This window comes from Molossus molossus, unplaced genomic scaffold (genome assembly GCF_014108415.1).
Source record: "Molossus molossus isolate mMolMol1 unplaced genomic scaffold, mMolMol1.p scaffold_m16_p_4, whole genome shotgun sequence".
NCBI lineage: Eukaryota > Metazoa > Chordata > Mammalia > Chiroptera > Molossidae > Molossus > Molossus molossus.
The window spans coordinates 48451598-48470489 of record NW_023425377.1 but is presented as its reverse complement, the minus strand read 5'-3'; the positions used below and the strand labels follow the sequence as shown (position 1 = coordinate 48470489).

Below are 18892 nucleotides of genomic sequence, written 5' to 3'. Positions count from 1 at the left end.
AGGAGAAAGAATTATGAACTTGATAGATTGATAGAGTTTATGCAAGCTAAAGAGCAGAAAGAATATGTAATGAAGAAAAACAAACAGAACCTCAGAAAAATGGAGGACTTGCCCTGGCCGGTTTGGCTCAGCGGTTGGAGCGTCGACCTGCAGTCCTGAGAGACCCGGGTTCGGTTCCCGCTAAGGGCGTGTGCCTCGGTTGCAGTTTGTCCCCGGCCCTGGTCGGTCATGCGGGTGGCAGCCACTCGATGTGTTCCTTTCACATCGATGTTTCTCTCTCTCTCTCTCTCTGCTCCTCTCTCTCCCTCCCACTCTACCTGAACAAAAAAATGGGAAAATGTCCTCGAGTGAGGATAAAAAAAAGAAAAAGAAAAATGAAGGACACTTTTAAGTGCACCAACATACCTACAATAGGAGTACCAGAAGGACAGGAAAAGAGAAAGGAGCAGAAAAAAATATTTGAAGAAAATAATGGATGAAATGTTACCCAATCTTTTGCAAAACATTAATTCACACATTCAAGAAGACAATAAAGTCAAAGTAAGATAAATGCAAAGATACAGACCCAGATACATTACAATAAAAATGCTGAAAGTCAAAGACAAAGAGGAAATCTTAAAAGCAGCCAGAGAAAACTGATTCATCCATATAAGAGAACCCCAATAAAATTAACAACTAACTTCCCATTGGAAACAATGGGGGTCAGAATGTAGTAGGGTGACATGACCTAGTCAAAGGTTTAAAAGGGAAAAAAGCCCTGGCCAGTTTGGCTCAGCGGTTGGAGCATTGGGCCACGGACAGGAGAGGCTCTGGTTCAGTTCCCGCTATGAGCACGTACGTTGGTTGCGGTTTGTTCTCGGCCCTGGATGGGGTCGTGTGGGTGGCAACCAGTCGATGTGTGTCTCTCTCACATCGATGTTTCTCTCTCTCTCTCTTTTACTCCCTCTCTCCCTCCCACTCTATCTGAAGGTAAATGAAAAAAATAAAATGTCCTCGAGTGAGGATAAAAAAAATAATAAATAAATAAAGGGGGGGGGGACATCAACCAAGAATGTTATGTCCAGCAAAACTATCTTTCAAAAATGAAGGATAAGTAAGATTATATAATGGTGATGTTAGCACAATTTTGTGATTATACCAATCACTGAAGTGGATACTTTTTAAAAAGTGAATTTCATGGTATGTGAATTATATCTCAATAGAGCTGTGGGGTGTTTTTTTAATCTAATATGTTTACTTTCCACTCAGACTTTTAAGCAGCACCAACCGCCTGCCCTACACAGTGTCTGAGCAGGATAATTGTTAGAGCCTACCTCCGTGCCCAGGCTGGCATGCTAGACTCTGAATTCTAGGGACTTATATCTGACAATGCTATCAGAGCCAAAATGCTGGAGACCTGATTGAGGTGTCATTTAAACAGGAGATTCTTTAAACCTATTGTATGGTCAGGGTTTGTTCTGCATGAAACCAAACAATGGAAAACTGCCATCTGTGTTTCTCTTCTCCCTGCAATCTAAGGGGTGTGTGTGTGAGAGAGAGAGAGAAAATTTTATACAGTCACGTACTACATAACTATATTTTGGTCAACAGTGGTGGTCCCATAAGATTAAATAAGAGCTGAAAATTTTCTATTGCCTAGTGATGTCATAGTCATCACAACATTGTAGTGTAACACATTACTCAGTTGTTTGTGGTAATGCTGGTGTAAACAGACGTACTGCACTGCCAGTTGCATAAAAGTGTACCACATACAATTATGTATAGTACCTAACAGTTGATAATGATAATAAACAACAATATTACTGGTTAATGTATTTACTATACTATATGTTTTATTGTTATTTTACTTATTAAAAAAAGTTTGCTATGAAATAGCATACTGTGTTACACCAGCAGCAGCCTCATACATTTCAAGTTTATCTCGTCTCTTGACTGCATCATCTTCTCTTGTGCTTGATTTAATTTCATGTTGTTTTGTACAGTAACATGCTGTACAGGTTTGTAGCCAAGAGCAAGTAACTCTCATGTTCACACAATGACAAAACTGCCTAGCAACGTATTTTCCAGAACATACCCCATTGTTAAGTAGCACATGTTAAGTAGCACATTCCAGCCTGCATTGTTTTTCGGTGCTTCTTCTGTGCCAATGCTGTCCTGAGAACTTAACATATGCACAATATCTCACTCCATCCCATAGCAATCCAGAGAGGTGGGGTTACTCTCACATTTCACAGGAGCAGACTTTGTCTCAGAGGAAACAGGCACTTACTCAGAGAGCCATCCCTGACAGAACTGGTCTAATTAAAGCCAGGGCCTGAGACCTGTGCTAAGTGCCCGGCTCACTACTCATTATTGGCCTGGCTCTGAATTTGCCAATCTCCAAGCCTCATTTCATCTCCCTGCAAACTTTTGCTTCACTCTGCTCCATTGGGGAAATCGCAGGAGAAGCATGGCTGAAGGTCATCCTCACAGTCGGGTAGGTTTGGGTTTGCGAGTGTCAGGAGCCAGAACCTATTCTGGAGAGCAAAGGACTGGGTCAGAGCCAGTGCCTACTGGGCAGAGCAAGGAGCAGGTGGAGTGGGAGTCAGGAGTCTGGGTGCAACACAGAGGAACAGGTATAGGCTGTTAGCAGGGACAATGACTCTAGTAGCCTCAGACACCACGTCCAGCCCTTACCTCCCGGTGTGCAGCTGGGCACCTGCCAAGCTGTGGAAAATATTCTTCCCAGTTTGCTTTTCCATTTGAGAAACCCTCAGGCAATGATCATCCTTGGAGGAGCTAAGAGCTCAAAGTGGGCACTGTGGAGCCCCAAAACCTCTATACACCTCTGCTTATCTGCCAACAAGCTGCTCATTGCACCCTCCAAAACTCAGGTGCTAGTAAAAAACTCTGTCCAGCCACCTCAGTTCAGTTAAAGGGGCCATAGAGCCATTGACCCCTCTATTCTCTCAGATTCATTTCATTCATTTCCCAAGTCATCTGGTTCTTATTTAATTGCTCTCACATTCCTGAAAGCAAAGTAAATCCAGCCAGTGACTGGAGCACATGTTTGAAAGCTGTGTGCGGAATGAGCTGGGCCGTGGGGGGACCACCACATGGTTGGGTGGGGGCCCTCCAGTCAGCCGCACTTTCTAAGCAAGAACCCCTGGACAGCCTGAGCCAGCCCCCCCGCCCCCAATCCATCACTCTTGTGTGCCCAGCTTGCTGCGGGGCACAAATCCGGTCTGCAAAGGCTACAGCAGCCATAGCACAAACCCTAGACCATGAAGTCAGGTGTGGAGGGCTCAGAAAAGGCAATGGCCTGCCAGATGCCCCCCATCTATTCAGCTCATATTTACTAAGTGCATGTGCCTGCCAGGCCCTGTGCAAGGCAGCAGGGAATGGTGGGAACTGAGCAGATGGGGTCCCAGCTCTCAGGGAGCTGCCTTGCTGAGGGGGCTAATAGACAATAAACAACACACAGCCTTGTCTGTTTGGGCTCAGTGGTTAGAATGTCAGCTTGCGAACCGAAGGATCACAGGTTCAATTCCCAATCAAGGGCACATACCTGGGTTGCAGGTTTGATCCCCAGCTCTGGTTGGAGTGAGTTCGGGAGACAACCAACCAATGTGTCTCTCTCACATCGATGTCTCTCTCTATCTCTCTCTCTCTCCTCCTCCCCGCCCTCCTGTACAACTCTCTCTAAAAATCAATGAAAAAATCCTTGGGTGAGGATTAACAAAAATATAAATAAATAAAATAAAAATAAACAACAAACAAATAAATATTTAATCATTAAAGATTGTGGTTAATGCTGAGAAGGAAATAGCAAGGAGTTCATAGAAATCAATGGGGCAAAGGGTGAAGAGCTGTCTTCAGACTTCAAGCTTATGAAATCTTTTCGAGGTGGTAGTGACGAACCGCTACCTGCCAACACAGGAACACAGTAGATGTGAATGTCCTGAGGCCTAAGAGAGCTGGCCCTTGGGAAACGAGGGACAGGTGGAATGCGGTGGCCAAGTGTGGGGCACTGATGAAAAGCAGGCCCACACAGGATAGCAGGAGTTTGGATGTTATTCATGTGCAATTGGAAACCCTGGTAAGGGGTGGGCATGATCAAAAGGCCCCTTTGGCTGGTGGAGTTGTGGTGCCCAGAAGAAAGTGTCAGTTAGGAGGCTGTGATGGTGGTGCCCCTGCAAAGCAATGGTGCCCTGGTGATATGGTGCCAGTCGGGCCTGAGAAAGGGGGTGGGTTGGTGTGTTTAGGAGTCTATTGGATGGGCTACATGGGGCCTATCCCCCAGTGATAGAATCAATCTGGAATGCTGCCCCTTCCACTCTTGCCACCTCACTGGGGATGGTGAATGATGCCATGGGTTTGGGGTCCCATGGCATTGTTTTCAGCCTGGACTGCCCCCTCACTAGTGGAGTGAGCTCAGACACACCGCACACCTCCCGAGGATCTCTTTCCTGCAACATGGCTGTGAGGTGAGAGGAGGGCTGAGCAGGAATCGAGGAGAGTATGGGAGCAAAGGATGTTTTCAATCAGAGGAACTGGAAGAGGACATACAGATGGCCGACAAACACGTGAAAAGATACTCAATGTCACTAATCATTGGGAAAATGCAAATCAAAACCACAATGAGATAACACTTCACACCTGTCAGAATGGCTATCATCAGTAAATCAATAAGCAACAATTGATGTTAAGGATGTGGAGAAAAGGGAACTCTTGTGCACTGTAGATGGGATTGTAAGTTGGTGCAACCACTATGGAAAACAGTATGGAGGGCCTCAAAAAATTAAAAATGGAACTGACGTATGACCCAGCTAGGTATTTATCCAAAGAAATCCAAAACACTAATTTGAAAAGATATTTGCACCTTTTGTTCATTGTAGCATTATTTACAATAGCAAGATATGGAAGCAACCCAAGTGTCCATCAATAGATAAGTGAATGAAGAAGATGCAGTACATATGTACAATGGAATATTACTCAGCCATAGAAAAGAACGAAATCTTGTCATTTGTGACAGCATATATGGACCTAGAAGGTATTATGTTAGTCAAAGAAAGATAAATACTATAGCATTGCACTTACATATGAAATCTTAAAACCAAAATAAACAAACTAAACAGAGAAAAATATATAGATACAGAGAACAAATTGATGGTTGCCAGATGGCAGGAGGTTTGGGGGGGCTGGGCGAAAAAAGTGAAGGAATTAAGAAGTACAAATTAGTAGTTACAGAATAGTCATGGGGATGTAAAATATAGCATAGGGAATAGAGTTAGCAATGTTATAACTATGTTTGGTGCCAGGTGGGTTCTAGACTTATTGGGGTGATCAGTTCATAAATTATATAAATGTCTAATCACTCTGTTGTACCCTGAAATTAATATATTTTATGTCAACTGTAATTGGAAAAAAAAGTTTTTAGTATGTTTTTATTGATTTTTTAGAGAAAGAGGAAGGGAGAGAGAGAAAAAGAAACATCGATGTGAGAGAGAAGTATCAATCGGCTGCCTCCCGCATGACCCCCACAGGGGATTGAGCTGGCAACCCGGGCATCTGTCCTGACCAGGAATCAAACCGGGACCTCTCAGTTCACTGAGCCACACCGGCCAGGCTGGAAAAAATATTTTTAATTATAAAATAAAATAAAAGAAATTGGAACACATTTCAGAGCTGTCAAGAAGGATCTACTTGAGAGGCAGGCTTGACTGTGACAAACAGAAAGGGATGGTGGGTGTGGCAGGGTCCTTGGAAAGTGGAGGCGAGACAGCTCCTCTGACCGAACCTGAGGGACTTGGAGAGGGGGCTGGGCACAGGTGCAGTACAGGTGCAGGCAGGTGTGTGCGTGTGGCATCGGAAAGCTGATGGTGTGTTCATCCAGGGGCTTTTCATTTCTTTGTAAAAACAGGGAGCAAGGTCCTTGGCTGAAAGTGAAAAGCCAGCTGTATGGCTGTCCAAATGACTAACACCCTGCCCGCCCCTAGTCTACACTGAGGGGATGTGCAGCCCCATGTTATCATTCTTGGGTATTAGCACCATCATACATCAGTTTTCAAGTCAAAATCTTTTTCTCACCTCTCTCCTTTTTCTATGCCCCATGCATCCCTCCACCCATACTTCCACCATTAATTTGAAAATCAAGTCCTGTCTGTCTTCACTGACAAGTGTTTTCTGACTCATTTCTCTCCATCTCCACTGCCAACACGAGTTTAGGCTGCCATTGCTGCACAGGGACAGCTGCATCGTGTCCCCTTGCCCAGTCCTGCCCCCTCAAATCACTCCTCCATGCCCAATCCTTTAGTACTGCACTCCATCCACCTGCCCGGGTCATGGTGTGGGGACAAGGCCCAGTGCTCTGCTGGCCCTGCCTTCTCCCAGGCCCTCTCCTCCTGCAGCCCTCCAAAGCCCAGCTTTTGGAGTGTTGTGAGCTTTCCCATCTTTGCCATGTTCCTCTTTCCCACTTCCTCTCTCAGAAATCATTCCTTACCCTCAACCTAGCTTCCTGTCCTGAGTGGGCCCAGCCTTGCTTGTGTCCTGTGCTTTCACCTGCATAAGTGTTTTCTTAAATACCTGTCTTGCAAGGAAAATCCTGAGTCCAAGATCTTGCCCGTTGCACTCTCCACTGGATCCCATTACTTGCCTCCCTGTGAGGCTTCATTCTCCAGACTGAGGTCCCAGGCCTGCTGGGAGCAGACATAGCTTAGCGGAAAGTATGTAGGGTTTTGTGTTGAGAGACCTTCCTCGATGAGCTCCACACCTAACCAATTCTGTGCCTTAGACAAGTCACTTTTTTCTGTTGTCATCTGTCAAATAGGTGTGTTCATCATTTCTCTCACAAATTGTTGAGGTCAAATGCAGTCATGGATATGCAATGTGTTTTGCATACCATAGGGAGGGGACACCTGTCAGTGTCATGAGTGTTCTCTGTGAGTCCACATCTCTGGAGACAAGCTGCAGCTTGCTGCACCAGCCTTTCCTGCAGCAGCTCCTGAGCTTCTAAACTCCTCCTCTCAAGTACCCAGTGCACCCTGGCTCAGTGCCCCTAATCCTGGGCTGGGCCTCAGGCACCACCCACATGTCTGCTCGGCCCCACACATCCCAGAGCCCTTATGCTTGTTCTTTCCTCTGCCCCAAATGCTTTCTCCCCAAGTCTTTCTCATTCAATAGAAATGAACCGACTCTCCACTGAGCACCAAAATCTGTCCTTCAGGCAGGAACAAGGTCTGATTCCTATCTGGGTGGCCAAAATCCAACCCGGATGGCCCCAGCAGGGATCAGCAACAGCCTCCTGAAATAAATATGTTAACCCAGAGGTTCGAGATTGTCATCACCCCCGACATGTCCACCCCAGCCCCATCAAGGGCAAAGGCTCTCCTCTGCCTTGCCACTTGCTTTGGGGTCCATGACAGCATCAAAGCCTTGTGTGAGTGGAGGCCAGTAGCTGTTAGCGGGAGGGCCGCCAGCGGGTGGGGACCCTTTTCCCTTTGATTCTGACTGTGGCCTCTCTGCTTGTATTTTGCAGGTCCTCCAGTAAGTGCCCTGGACTATGCTCTCTGCTCCTGAAAGATAAGACATTCTGTTCTCTCTCTGTAGCACTTCTTGAAAAGAATACTTACTTAGAGAGGAGTGTCCTTAAAAAAAATTCAGTCCAGACAGGGACCATATCTTTTAAAATTTGGAGATGAATGCAAGCACAGAACTCAACAGTCTTAACCTGCCCCTTAAAACATTCTGTGATCATTTTCCTAACAAGAGAGCTGGCAGGAGCCTGGCTGCTCCTCACCCAATCCCTGGCTGCAAGAGGTGCCCAGAAATGTGAACACCACACCCACATTTTCTAACTGCACTGTGGCAGTTGGTCTGTTTCAGTGTTTTTGTCTGACATGCTTTGGCAGAAAGGGCTCTAGAGTCAAGCAGTTACACCAGGAATGAGCTGGGCTTAGTAACTAGATTCCAGACTCTGTTTCTCTTCTTTGCCAAAATACGTTTGGCTCCCTGAGTTGTGAAGCTGTTCAAGAGGGCGTGGGGTTTGAGAAAGGTCTCCGGGAGGAGCTGGCGCCTGTGGCAGCATTGAATGCAAGGGGTCATCTGCCCGGAAACCCCGTTCTTCTCCAAGAAACGTGACCAGCCTGCCTTTGAGCCATCTCAGCATGATTTCAGAGCCTGATAAATCCTAGTGAATCCATTCAAGAAGCACACTGAGAGGCTGCTTGAGTCAAAATGCACCTTCTAAAGAAATTCCTTTCAGATGAGCTATTTTATTATTTACTTACACTTGCCATGATTCATTTCTTCATCAGCACCCTTCTTCAGAATCCAGGCTTCTCCATGCATGTAGCACCCCACTGAGCCAGAAATCGAGCCAGCAAGAATGTGTAGATTTACAGGCCACGAGCAGTTTCTTGCTGTTGAGTCATTCCTGGCTGTCACACGGAGGTAGCCTGTGTGAACTCGCTGAAGTGCATGTGGAGCAGGGGTTTTGAACTTGACTGTTAAACTACTAAGTGCATTAAACAAATGCAGAATCCTGAAACTGCAACCTGAGATGCATGCCAACCTGTGAGATGCTGGCAGGCAGGCAGTGCTCTGAGCATGTGGGAACAGAAGCATCCAGGAGCAGTAAATGCCTCCCCTGCCATATATTTGGCTTCAAAAGCTGCTTTTGTCAGTTCACCCATCCAGTGGCAGCAGGCAGGAAACCCTTGTCTGCTTGCTAGGCCTCTCAGCATTTTAGGAGCATTTCCCATGGTGGCTGTGACACTGCCCTTGGAAACCCCATGTCCCCATGTGGTCCTTGCTATATGTGCTGGCTGCCATGGGAGGACTCACATGAATGTGTGCCCTGGTGGCCCCTGCAGACTGACCCAATGAGAGGGGAAATGGGTGCTCCAGCCCCAGACCCGCCAGAGCCCTGAGTCTCCCCCCAAAGGTACCAGTTACTGACCAGCAGCCTCTGCTGCAAACCCATAGAACACTGAGGGGGAGTTATGCAGGGCCCTGATTAAGAGCTAAGTGTTGCCATATGGTTTCCTGCTGAAAGTCTGATTATTAATGACATATTAATCACCACAGGGGCAATCAGGACGAGATGGCTACCCGGTAATTTGCCATTTATTTTTTATTCTCTTTGCCCTTTTCTCTCAAGCCAGTATCCTTCCTCTGAGCCTTTATTTAGCTGTCTGCGCTTTCCTCTCCTCCTCTGCCTTTCAGGGACTCTGGTCTTTCTGTGGAGGGTTAGCATTAGTTCTGTGAGATACCACGGACCTATAGATCTGTGGGGCTGGCCTGATGGAACTGTCTACAGTTCCAGCTGAGCAAAGGGTCATTGAGAAGGAGTTGCCTTGGTGTCCTAAGCCCACACAGCACTGTTCCTCCTGCCAGTCTGTCTCCCTGGGCTCAGGGTCCAGCTCTTGGCTATGGAGCACACTCTTCCCAGTACACAGAGAACTCCCTGTCCCCACCCACCCTGTTCTATCACCAATAGGGAATAGGAGACTGGTTGGTTCCAGTTTGGCCTTTGTGGTGTCATCACTTGTCAGATCTTTCACAATTAAACCTAAAACTTGGCTTACATTGGAATCAGTGTCCCAGTCCAGACTGGGTGAGGGTCACATAAGAAGCAAGTTGAAAAAAAAAAAAAGAAGCAAGTTGAAAGGCAGCCGGGCACTGCGGAGTCCTGCATAGGAGTCCTGACGCATCAGAGCATGGGGGCGAGCCTGGTGGAAGGAGAGTGGCAGGCCCATCATGTTGGGGAACGTATTTGTTCTGGGCCCCAGGGAGAGAAATGTGGATTGATTCAGAGACCTTTCTAATGTAATGACCAGATCTGTCCAGACTCAGGATAGGCTGGTGATGAAGGCAAGGTGGGGGTCCCCAGTCCTGCAGAAGCCACCTTCTTGAGAGGCTGTGGAGGGTAGCACCAAACATCGGGAAAACCTGGGCTTGAATTCCAATGCTGTGCCTCCTCGCTGGGTGACCTTGGGGAAGGTGCTCACCCTCTCTGAGCTTCAATTTCCTGCTCTGTGAAATGGGATGATGAAGGCCTCCCTCACAGCATTGATGTTGGGATTAAATGAAACTGAGGAGGTGACAGTTACATAAGATGGACCACAAGCCAGGTCCTCTGGGACTCAGTGGAGACTTTGGGATCATTTATCTCCTTTCCAGAGCTGCCCACGCTAGGCTCAGAGTAGTTTGTGGTCTCTGGAACAGTCGGGACAGCTCCTCCAGCGGTGGGCAGCCTGGTCTCCCAGACCAAAAACATCCTGTTTCTTGTGAAGTACCAGCCAGGTCTGCCATCATCCCGAGGGCACACCCTAGGGACCAGACCCAGCGCCTCCCCTGAGCTTTCCCTGACTAGGAAGGAGTCAGGATCCTACATGTCAGCTAGAATCTTGGAACCACAGGCTTTTTTGTTGTTGATATTAATTTTTTCCATTGATTTTTTAGAAAGAGTGGAAGCAGGGTGGGGGGGGGGAGCAAGAGAGAAACATCAATGTGAGAGACACATTGATTGATTGCTTCCTCCACGCACCCTGACCAGGACCAGGGATGGAACCTGCAACCCAGGTATGTGACCTGCAACCCAGGTACATGCCCTTGACTGGAATCAAACCCAAGACCCTCCAGTGTGGGCTGACACTCTAACCACTGAGGCATGCCCATCGGGGCAGAACCACAGGCTTTTGCTGGAATAGTTCAACCTCATGTCTTGGGACCATTCACTCCCCCAGCTCAGGAGGACTGAAACTTTCTGACAGAACCCCTCCAGATGACCTAGCTAGTTTTACACTTTAGGTTACTCTTGACTGCAGATGCGCATGTCCAAAGGGCCGCAGGTTAAAAATAAAAAATAAAAAGGGCCAAGGGTGGTGGTTGGTTGGCTGGTGAGGGGTTTCTTCCCTCTTCCCCCGTTGACTTCTCTGAGCACATGGTGACTCAGGACTCCTTTCTCCCTGGCCAGAGAGGACGTTGGCTGAGGAAAGTGCGGGCTCTGTGGGCAACAGGCAGGAGTCCAAGTGTGAAGTTAGGCAGCCTAGGGTTGAATCCAGGGATTGAGTCACTTGGCTGCCTTAAGTCTCCATTTCCTTCCCTGAGAAGAGGGAAGCTGGGGTTCAGGTGAAGTGTGGTCACTGCTGGAGTACCCGGACATTTTAGGTCACAGCAGACAGTGGCCAGGTCATGGGGCATCACAGGGCTGTTGGGAATCTAGCCTGAGGGGGGTTAGCACGTGAGATGCTTGGTGCCCAGCCTGGGCAGGGATGAGGCTCTGAATGTGAGAGTTGGGAGGCCGAGGGACGGATGTTCATGCCGTGTGTCCATCTGGTGTGAGTAAGGAGCTTTCTGGAAAGGAGGCAAGTTAGGGCGCAGCAAGCCTTCTTCGTTGCCTATTTGCACGCAGCTCTGGTCAGTGCCCTTGGTCCCTTCAGCTCCTCACCACTGGGAAGCCATGAGCAGTCCTGGCCAGGCAGTAGGTGAGGGGAAGCCAGTGTCACACCTGTGATTGCCTCAGGGCTGGATCATTCCTCTTCCTGAGGTTGCCCAGCCCCAGTTTGCAGGCCCACCACTGGTTCCACACCAATCTGGGCCTTTTCCCTGGCAGGGCTGGCTCTGCTCACTGCTGGGCTCAGGGCGTTTGTGTCTCCAGCCCAGGAGCCAGCCTGCGTGTGGAGCTGTGTGCCTCCAAGCACCCTCATCTCAGCACTAACACAAGGGTTGGCCCTTCCACGAGGGCCACAGGATGGTGACAGCACTCCTCCTGGCTCCTCCACAGGAGAGAAAGGTGGTCCTTGTGGGCAGGGGGTGGGTAGGAAACTCAAGGGGTCACGTGTTTTGAGCTGAAATCTATCTCTCTTGGCCAGTGAAGGACCTGGCTCCCAGCCTGGGGTCTGTTTACAGACCTCTCCATGTATTCATCAGAAGTTGGGGCACCTTCTCCAGCTGGAGGGGTCGGAGTTGCCTCAGAGGCATCTCATGTACTAAGTATCACATGAGAGTCTCGTCTCTCTGACCCAAGTCAGCTCTGAGTCGTGCACACTCGGGCAAGCTGCTGGGCCTCTCGGAACATGGGAAGATTACACCCACAGAGCTGAGGGTCAGTGGTTAATGCAGGCAAGCCTCCTCAATAATGTCACTATCTCTCTTCACTGGGGAGGAAGGATGAGCTTGGGAAATCATTGTGATCCACCAACATACACTGGCAGAGTTGGAAGAAAATAACTTTGAGAACCATCAGTTGCAGAAAAAGGGTTTACTTAGTAAACTTCAAAACCAGCCTCAGGGAGGATTTTGTTTGTGGCTAAAACATATCACTTCCTAAGAGGAAGTGAGAGCAAGAAAAGTCTTTAGCCCTGGCCATTTTGGCTCAGCGGTAGGAGCTCTGGCCCAAGGACCAAAGGGTCTCAGGTTCGATTCCAATCAAGGGCATGTACCTGGGCTGCAGGTCAATCCTGGGACCTGGTCAGGGTCATGCTGGAGGCAACCAATTGATATGTCTCTCTCCCTTCCTCCCTCCCTTCCACTCTCTCTAAAAATCAATGGGAAAATATCGTCAGGTGAGGATTAACCAAAAGAAAAAGAGTCTTCAGGAGATCATGGTAGAGATGGTGTTGGCTGCATTTCTAGAGTAATCCAAGCTGGCCCCTCCCCCGATTGAGACCAGCTGAAACCAGTTCTATATGTGGACCTGATGGGGGGTTGGGGACATAGGAGCCACTCACATCTGTGAGGTAAGGTGTGCACTAACAAGGGCCCAGGGTCCCACATCCAGGGCAATGTTGCACAGAAGCTGGCCCATCCTTTCTGCTGCAAGGGTTCATTAATTGCTCTCTGCTGATGACAATAGATGCATGTTTATTATAAGATCTTACCAAAATAGAGAAGAGCACAAAAAAGGAAAAAGCAGTCATCCATGATCCTACCACCCACAGACAAGTCCTGTCAGTATTTTGGTGTTTGCTCTTCCAGCATTTTTTTAGGCACAAGTTTATTTCTATATTTTTTAGCCTAAAACTAAGATTACAGTGGACATATTTTATAGCTGATATTTTTCACTCAATGTATCACAAGATTATTTCCACATCATTAAGAATTCTTATAGGATGCAATCGCTACATGGTATTTTATCATATATATTTTATTTAACCAGGTTCCGAGTTATAGTATTTATATTGACAATTTTTCACCCTGCAGTCAACATCCTGGGAATAAATCTAGGCTTACGTCCATGATTATCTCCTTAGTATAAATGTCTAGAAGTTGAATTGCTGAACCAAAGGGTTTGCACATGTTGAAGGCTTTTGATGTATATTGCCAAATTGCCCTCCAGGAGGTTGTACTAATTTACATTCCCACCAACAGTTTATGAATGCTACATGTTTCCCCAAACCCCGGCCAACTGTGGGTATTATCATACTTTTAAATCAATGTCAATATGATAAGTTAAAAAGTAGATGTGTGTATGTATGTATCTTGTTTTAATTTGGGGTGTGATGAGAGTGCTGGCTAGGTGGATGAGTGGGTTTAACTTGGATTGAATAATCAGAAGTTTAAAGATTCAGTGATCTTGAGGGGAAAAGAGCTCCTGACAGAGGAAAGAGCACAGGTCATGAGTTGGGACCAAGCTTTATGTGTCCAGGGTTCATGTGAGGCCAGTGTGGCTGGAGCGAGCAAGCAAGTGACAGGAAGATGGTAGAAGGAAAAGCCAGGAGGTCTCCGGGGCTCCAGTGACTAAAATCTTGGAGGCCACGATGAGAGATGAGAAGCCAAAAAAACTTGGCTGTGTATTTATAGAAACCACTTGTCCCTAGTGACATAGCGCTGTGCCTAGGGCTCAGAGAATCTCTCTTCAGAAGAAACCAAAAGAAAGGGCTGTCTCCTCCTATCCCCCAAAGCCCTTCTATGCCAGGGAAGCAAGTGCACCTATTGAGTACTTGCTGTGTGCACACTCTCATGTGCTCTCCCTTTGAGAGATGGATGGTGTTAACCCTGTTTGATAGATAAGGAAGCTGAGCTCAGAGAGTGTCAGGACTTGGCTGAAACACAAGCGCACTGGCATGATAAAGCCCGATTAGCACCCAGGCTGCCATCTCTCCTCCATCACAGCAACCGCCAACAGTAAGCAGGTCTAGAGTGAATGTTCCATTTCTCTTCCTCATCTTTTCTTACCTGGCCCTGTGCACTGCTGCCCACCTCATTAGCAAATTGTTAGGACCTTTCTTGCTTTTCAAAAACATGAAAACAAACATATTCTAACTTAAGAAAGAATCCATTTCTCCGTTCCACTTTCTCTCCCATTCAATACTCATACACCTGTGTCATTGTCATTATTAGAAATTAGAAAAAAAACATCTCCCTTGTGATGAAATGTCAGGTCCTGTCCTGTCAAGGAGCAGCTGAGTGGAGCAGGGCCAAATAGGAGACCACAGTTGTGACAGAGATCCCACCCCTGCCCTTAAGTTGTCACTTAACCTTTCTGGGCTTGTGTGTCCACCTTTGCAAAGTGTGAGGCTTGGCCTAGATGAAAACATTAGGAATCAGATCTGTGCAGCACTTCATTTCAAAGCACATCCCATCCCTGTGCATTACAATGTGTGCCCATTTTGTGGATTGAAACACTGAGGCTTATAGTGGCCATGCTGCTTTCCCTAGTCTCACAGTGGCGAATATGTGGGCCTGGCCTCCTCCTGCAGACCCCTAGGGCCCAGATGGTGGTCTGTCCTCCTACGACACTTCCTGGAAGATGGGAGAAGCTGCAGATGGTAAGTGAGGTATCTGGGAACTGAGGGCAGGAGCAGCAGCAGCACAAGTCTCCTGTCTCTTAACTGCCCCACATGTGACACTAGAGGGGATATTGGGGAAGTACACATCCCATTCAGCAAGTGCTCATAGGTCCCCATTGATTTAGGCTCTGAGCTGCTTCATTAAGTGGCTTTCTGGACCCAGCCACCTCTATCGGGATGCTGACCATAGATGAAGATCTGTCACCCACCTATCCCATCCACTGCCCCGGTGGAACGTGAGACCCTCCCATACAGAGAGCTTTATAGAGCAGTGGGGAGGGCTGCAATCAAGTAGACAAGGCTTCTGCCCCACAGAGGAAGAAGTGCTAACTCTGCCTGGGACTAGAGGAGGCCTCACAGGAGAGGGACATTTGAGGTATGTCTGGAGGGATGAGTAGGAGTTCGGCAGGAGGGCAAGGTGGAAAGGCATTCTATGCAGCACAACACAGGCACCATGAACACAGCAGGGAGTGCTATGTAGTCCCATGTGCCCGGGGATGGTGACTCAGTGGGCAGGCAGGGAGAAGAGAGAAGGTGATGCTGAGTGAAGAGCCCCCCATCTACCCAGCAGAAGAGTTTGGAGGCCAGGGAATCCCCTCAGTGACATGGGCAGATGTGTGTGTTGAAAAGGCCTCCCTGCTCCCGGGCAGAGACTGTAGGAAAGGGTCTAGGTAGGAGGAAGTTGCAATAATTTGTGGCTGAAGCATGAATCAAGGTGAGGGACTAGAACCAGCACTCCTCACACCCACAGCGCCAGCCACCCAGGCATGGCACCCAGGACCCATTTGGCTAAATGCAGGAGTTATGGAAAGTAAGAGCTGCACAGTGTCTTCAAAGCAGTAATGGGAACATCTACAGCCTAGGTCCTGTGGACCGCAGAAGCTAGGAGCTAACATGTGAGCCCAAGGCAGGGCCTCAGCCTGGGACCAATTTTGAAATGAATGACTCAGTTTGATTGTTTGGAATTAATCAAGCGAACAAAGAAGGACCACAGAGCAGCACACAGTCATATTTCTTGCACTCTCTTGGTTCAAAAACAGCTTTGATTGTGAAAATGTAATGAGTTAAATGATTCTCTGTAACATCCCAAATTCATCTGTTTTTAGAGTCTGACGTCCTACATCTCATTTTAATCTGCCCCCTGCAGTGCTGCTTCCCAGCTCTCCATATCCCGGCGGGGCAGGACAGGATGAAAGCAGATTTCCCAAAGTGAAAGCCCCCAAATTGGAACCTGGGGAGGCACAGCCAGTCCTCAGGAAAGGTTCACCAGCCAAAAGCAGGTGCTACTTGACTCAGACCTCTCGCTGTGGGCACATGCTGTGTCCTCAGCATCCCCTCTAGTGTCACATGTGGGGCAGCTAAAAGACAGGAGACCTGTGCTGCTGCTGCTGCTGCTCCTGCCCTCTGTTCCCAGATACCTCGCTTACCCTCTGCAGCTTCCCCCATCTTCCAGGCAGTGGCCAGGGTGCCCCCAGCCTTGGGTTTCAGCCTCTGAGGCGCTTGGTCCCAAGTCCAGCTCTTGGAGAGCACTTAGCAGGGCCAGCCCTGTGGGGACAGGCAGAGGTTTGTCCTGGCCTTCTGGGTGTGCCTATAATGACATCTTTGCAGAGTGGGACTCTCCAGACTGGTTGCTGGCTGACCTCTTCCCACTTCACCAGGCAGCAAAGCACCCTTCAGCACCCTTACCCTATTGCATTGAAGAGGGTGCTCACAGACCATCACTGGTCACTGAGGCAAACTTAGGTATTCCAGGTAAATAGACTCATGAGAAAGCAGGCATGAAGTTGATCCACTCAGTTTCTCCTAAAATCAGAGACTGGACCCCTGTCCTCTCCATGCAGTGGACAGAGAATGGGCTTTGGGGCTCTGTAGACGATGTGACAGCAAGCACAAACCTAACCCTCTTCGGCAGTTGGGGAACCCTAGGTCTGGGCGCACAGGCTGGATTCAGTGTGACAGTTTCTGCTGCTGTGATCACTGACCCAACAGGGGGCGCCCTGGAGGCTGAAGGAGTCCATCTCCAGCCAGTGTCCCCAGTGCCCAGCGTCTTGGCTGTGCTCCTGGGCGACAGCCTGAATGCAGGAGTCAGCCAGCGCCTAGAACAGCCTTCTGCAGGTCAGGGGTGCCTTCTCGTGCTCCCAGGCTGGCGCTGGCCCCGGTGTGTCATCTCCCACACAAAATGGGGGTGGGGGCCCCAATAACGGGGCTTCCCTTTGGGAGCTGCTCAGACTCATACAGTGGGACGGATGGTATAAGCCCAGCCTGGGGAGGGCACTCATGGACAGCCCTCAGAGCCAGGCCAGCAGCAGCACGAGGGCCTCGGGGACAGTCACTGTGGAAGGGGAGGTGGTGGGAAGATACAGTGGGTCTATAACTAGGAAACTGTGCAGTGGGGTGAGGGGACTTGAGGAACTCAGAGATGGCATGTGAGTCCTGAAGGAGATTGTGGGAGGCAGAGGAGGGCCCCAGAAGCTCTGCCCAAGGGCGGGGGTGAGGGTGTGCCAGAGAGGGAGGATGAGGTGGGAAGCACTCAGGGCTCAGGCCTGAGACTCAGGTCATGTCCCTGGCCCAGCTGGCCACGCTTGGCCTCTCGAAGCTTCAGTTTTCTCATCTGTGCAATGGGGTTAACAATGGTGCCTACCTGACAGGGCTATGTTCAGGGTTGGCAACATCCAGATGACAAAGCAAGGGAGCATGTCTTTTAGCTCCACCCCACTTCCTAGACTCTCTGCTCAGAACTGGCCGAGTGCCACACTCCAGGCCAGTATTATCACCTATTGGAAGCCATTCCATCCATACCCACTCACTTTCTAGAGGAGGAAACCAGGGGAGTTGTGTAGTTCGCTGTGAGGTCTGCAGGGCAGCGATATGCATCAGGATGTCCCTGAATCTTTGAAGTGCAGGAAGGCTGACTGTGGGGGCAGAGGCAGGGAGCCTGGTGGAGACCAGTCCAGGAGAGAGGCCAAGTCCTGGTAAGGGGTGGGTGGGGGACTGGAGAGCGGGGCCATAGTTTGAAGAGATGGTTCAGAGCCAGAATTGCAGGCTCACACGCTCATTAATGCCTTACAGGGGCCAGCCAGATGAGGAAATGGGTGAGGCTAGCTGGGTGCAGGAGAGTGTAGGAAACAGTGGGGCCTGGGCTAAACGGGGGGTCATATGCCCCATCTACTGGGGGTGCCACAATTCAGCTGTGTAGGTCGATCATCACATCTTCCAATATTTCAAGAGAGGTTAGAAATTCAAAATTTACATGAAATATTTGTATCCTTAAAAATTCCAACCAATTGCCCTGGTCAGTTTGGCTCAGCAGTTAAAAGAGCATCGACCTGCGGTCCAGAGAGACCCGGGTTCGGTTTCCGCTAAGGGCACCTACCTTGGTTGCAGTTTGTCCCGGCCCTGGTTGGGTCATGCGGGTGGCTCGATGTGTCCCTTTCACGTAGATGTTTCTCTCTCTCTCTTTCCCTCCCACTCTATCTGAACAACAACAACAAAAAAGATTCCAGCCAATTTATTATCAGTGGGTAACAATCATGTTGTCTATGGAACCCAAAGAGACACCCTGCAGCCCAGGGGCAGCTTTCAAAAAGGCCAGATAATCAAATCTGAGAGAGGCCAGGAGGAAGAAGGTGAGGCCCCCCGTGTGGCCTGGGTATGGCCAAAGCATCAGGGGTCCCTTCAGAACATTCATAGCCTCAGTGCCTCTGCCATTTGTCCCAGTCACCCTGTCCCCTGGTGTCCAGGTAATGCCAGGTCTCAGTTGCACCTTTGAGTCATGTCCCAAGCAGGCTGCTCTCTTTATTAGACTGTCTCCATCAGATAGTTCAAGTCACACTAGGACTCTCACCCTCTGGCAGCTGCTACTTCGTCCTGCTAGATCGCCATCCCAGCAGGCTGCCACCAAAATGGGTGCCCTACCTGTCTGACACTTCTAGTGTCTTCCATCAGACCGGCCCCATTTGCCTGGCTAGAGACATTGGACCTGAGGCAGATCAGACAGACACAGCCTGACTCACTGGGCCATCTTTCATCCTTCCACACCCACTAGGAGTCCATTACCCTCTCCACCCTACCCGGGAACAGTTTTTCCTGATACCTGACAGGGTAATTATATAATAGGC

General features: G+C 49.0%; 1 protein-coding gene across 1 annotated transcript in view; it reads left to right on the top strand.

Moving 5' to 3' along the window:
- COL23A1 (collagen type XXIII alpha 1 chain) overlaps nt 1–18892 on the top strand; it is a 453398-nt gene that overhangs the window by 403759 nt on the left and 30747 nt on the right. Inside the window, exons 4-5 of the mRNA XM_036241559.1 lie at nt 7517–7524; nt 9067–9093. Of these exons, the coding sequence (XP_036097452.1) occupies nt 7517–7524; nt 9067–9093 (35 nt within the window). The remainder of the gene's footprint in view (nt 1–7516; nt 7525–9066; nt 9094–18892) is intronic.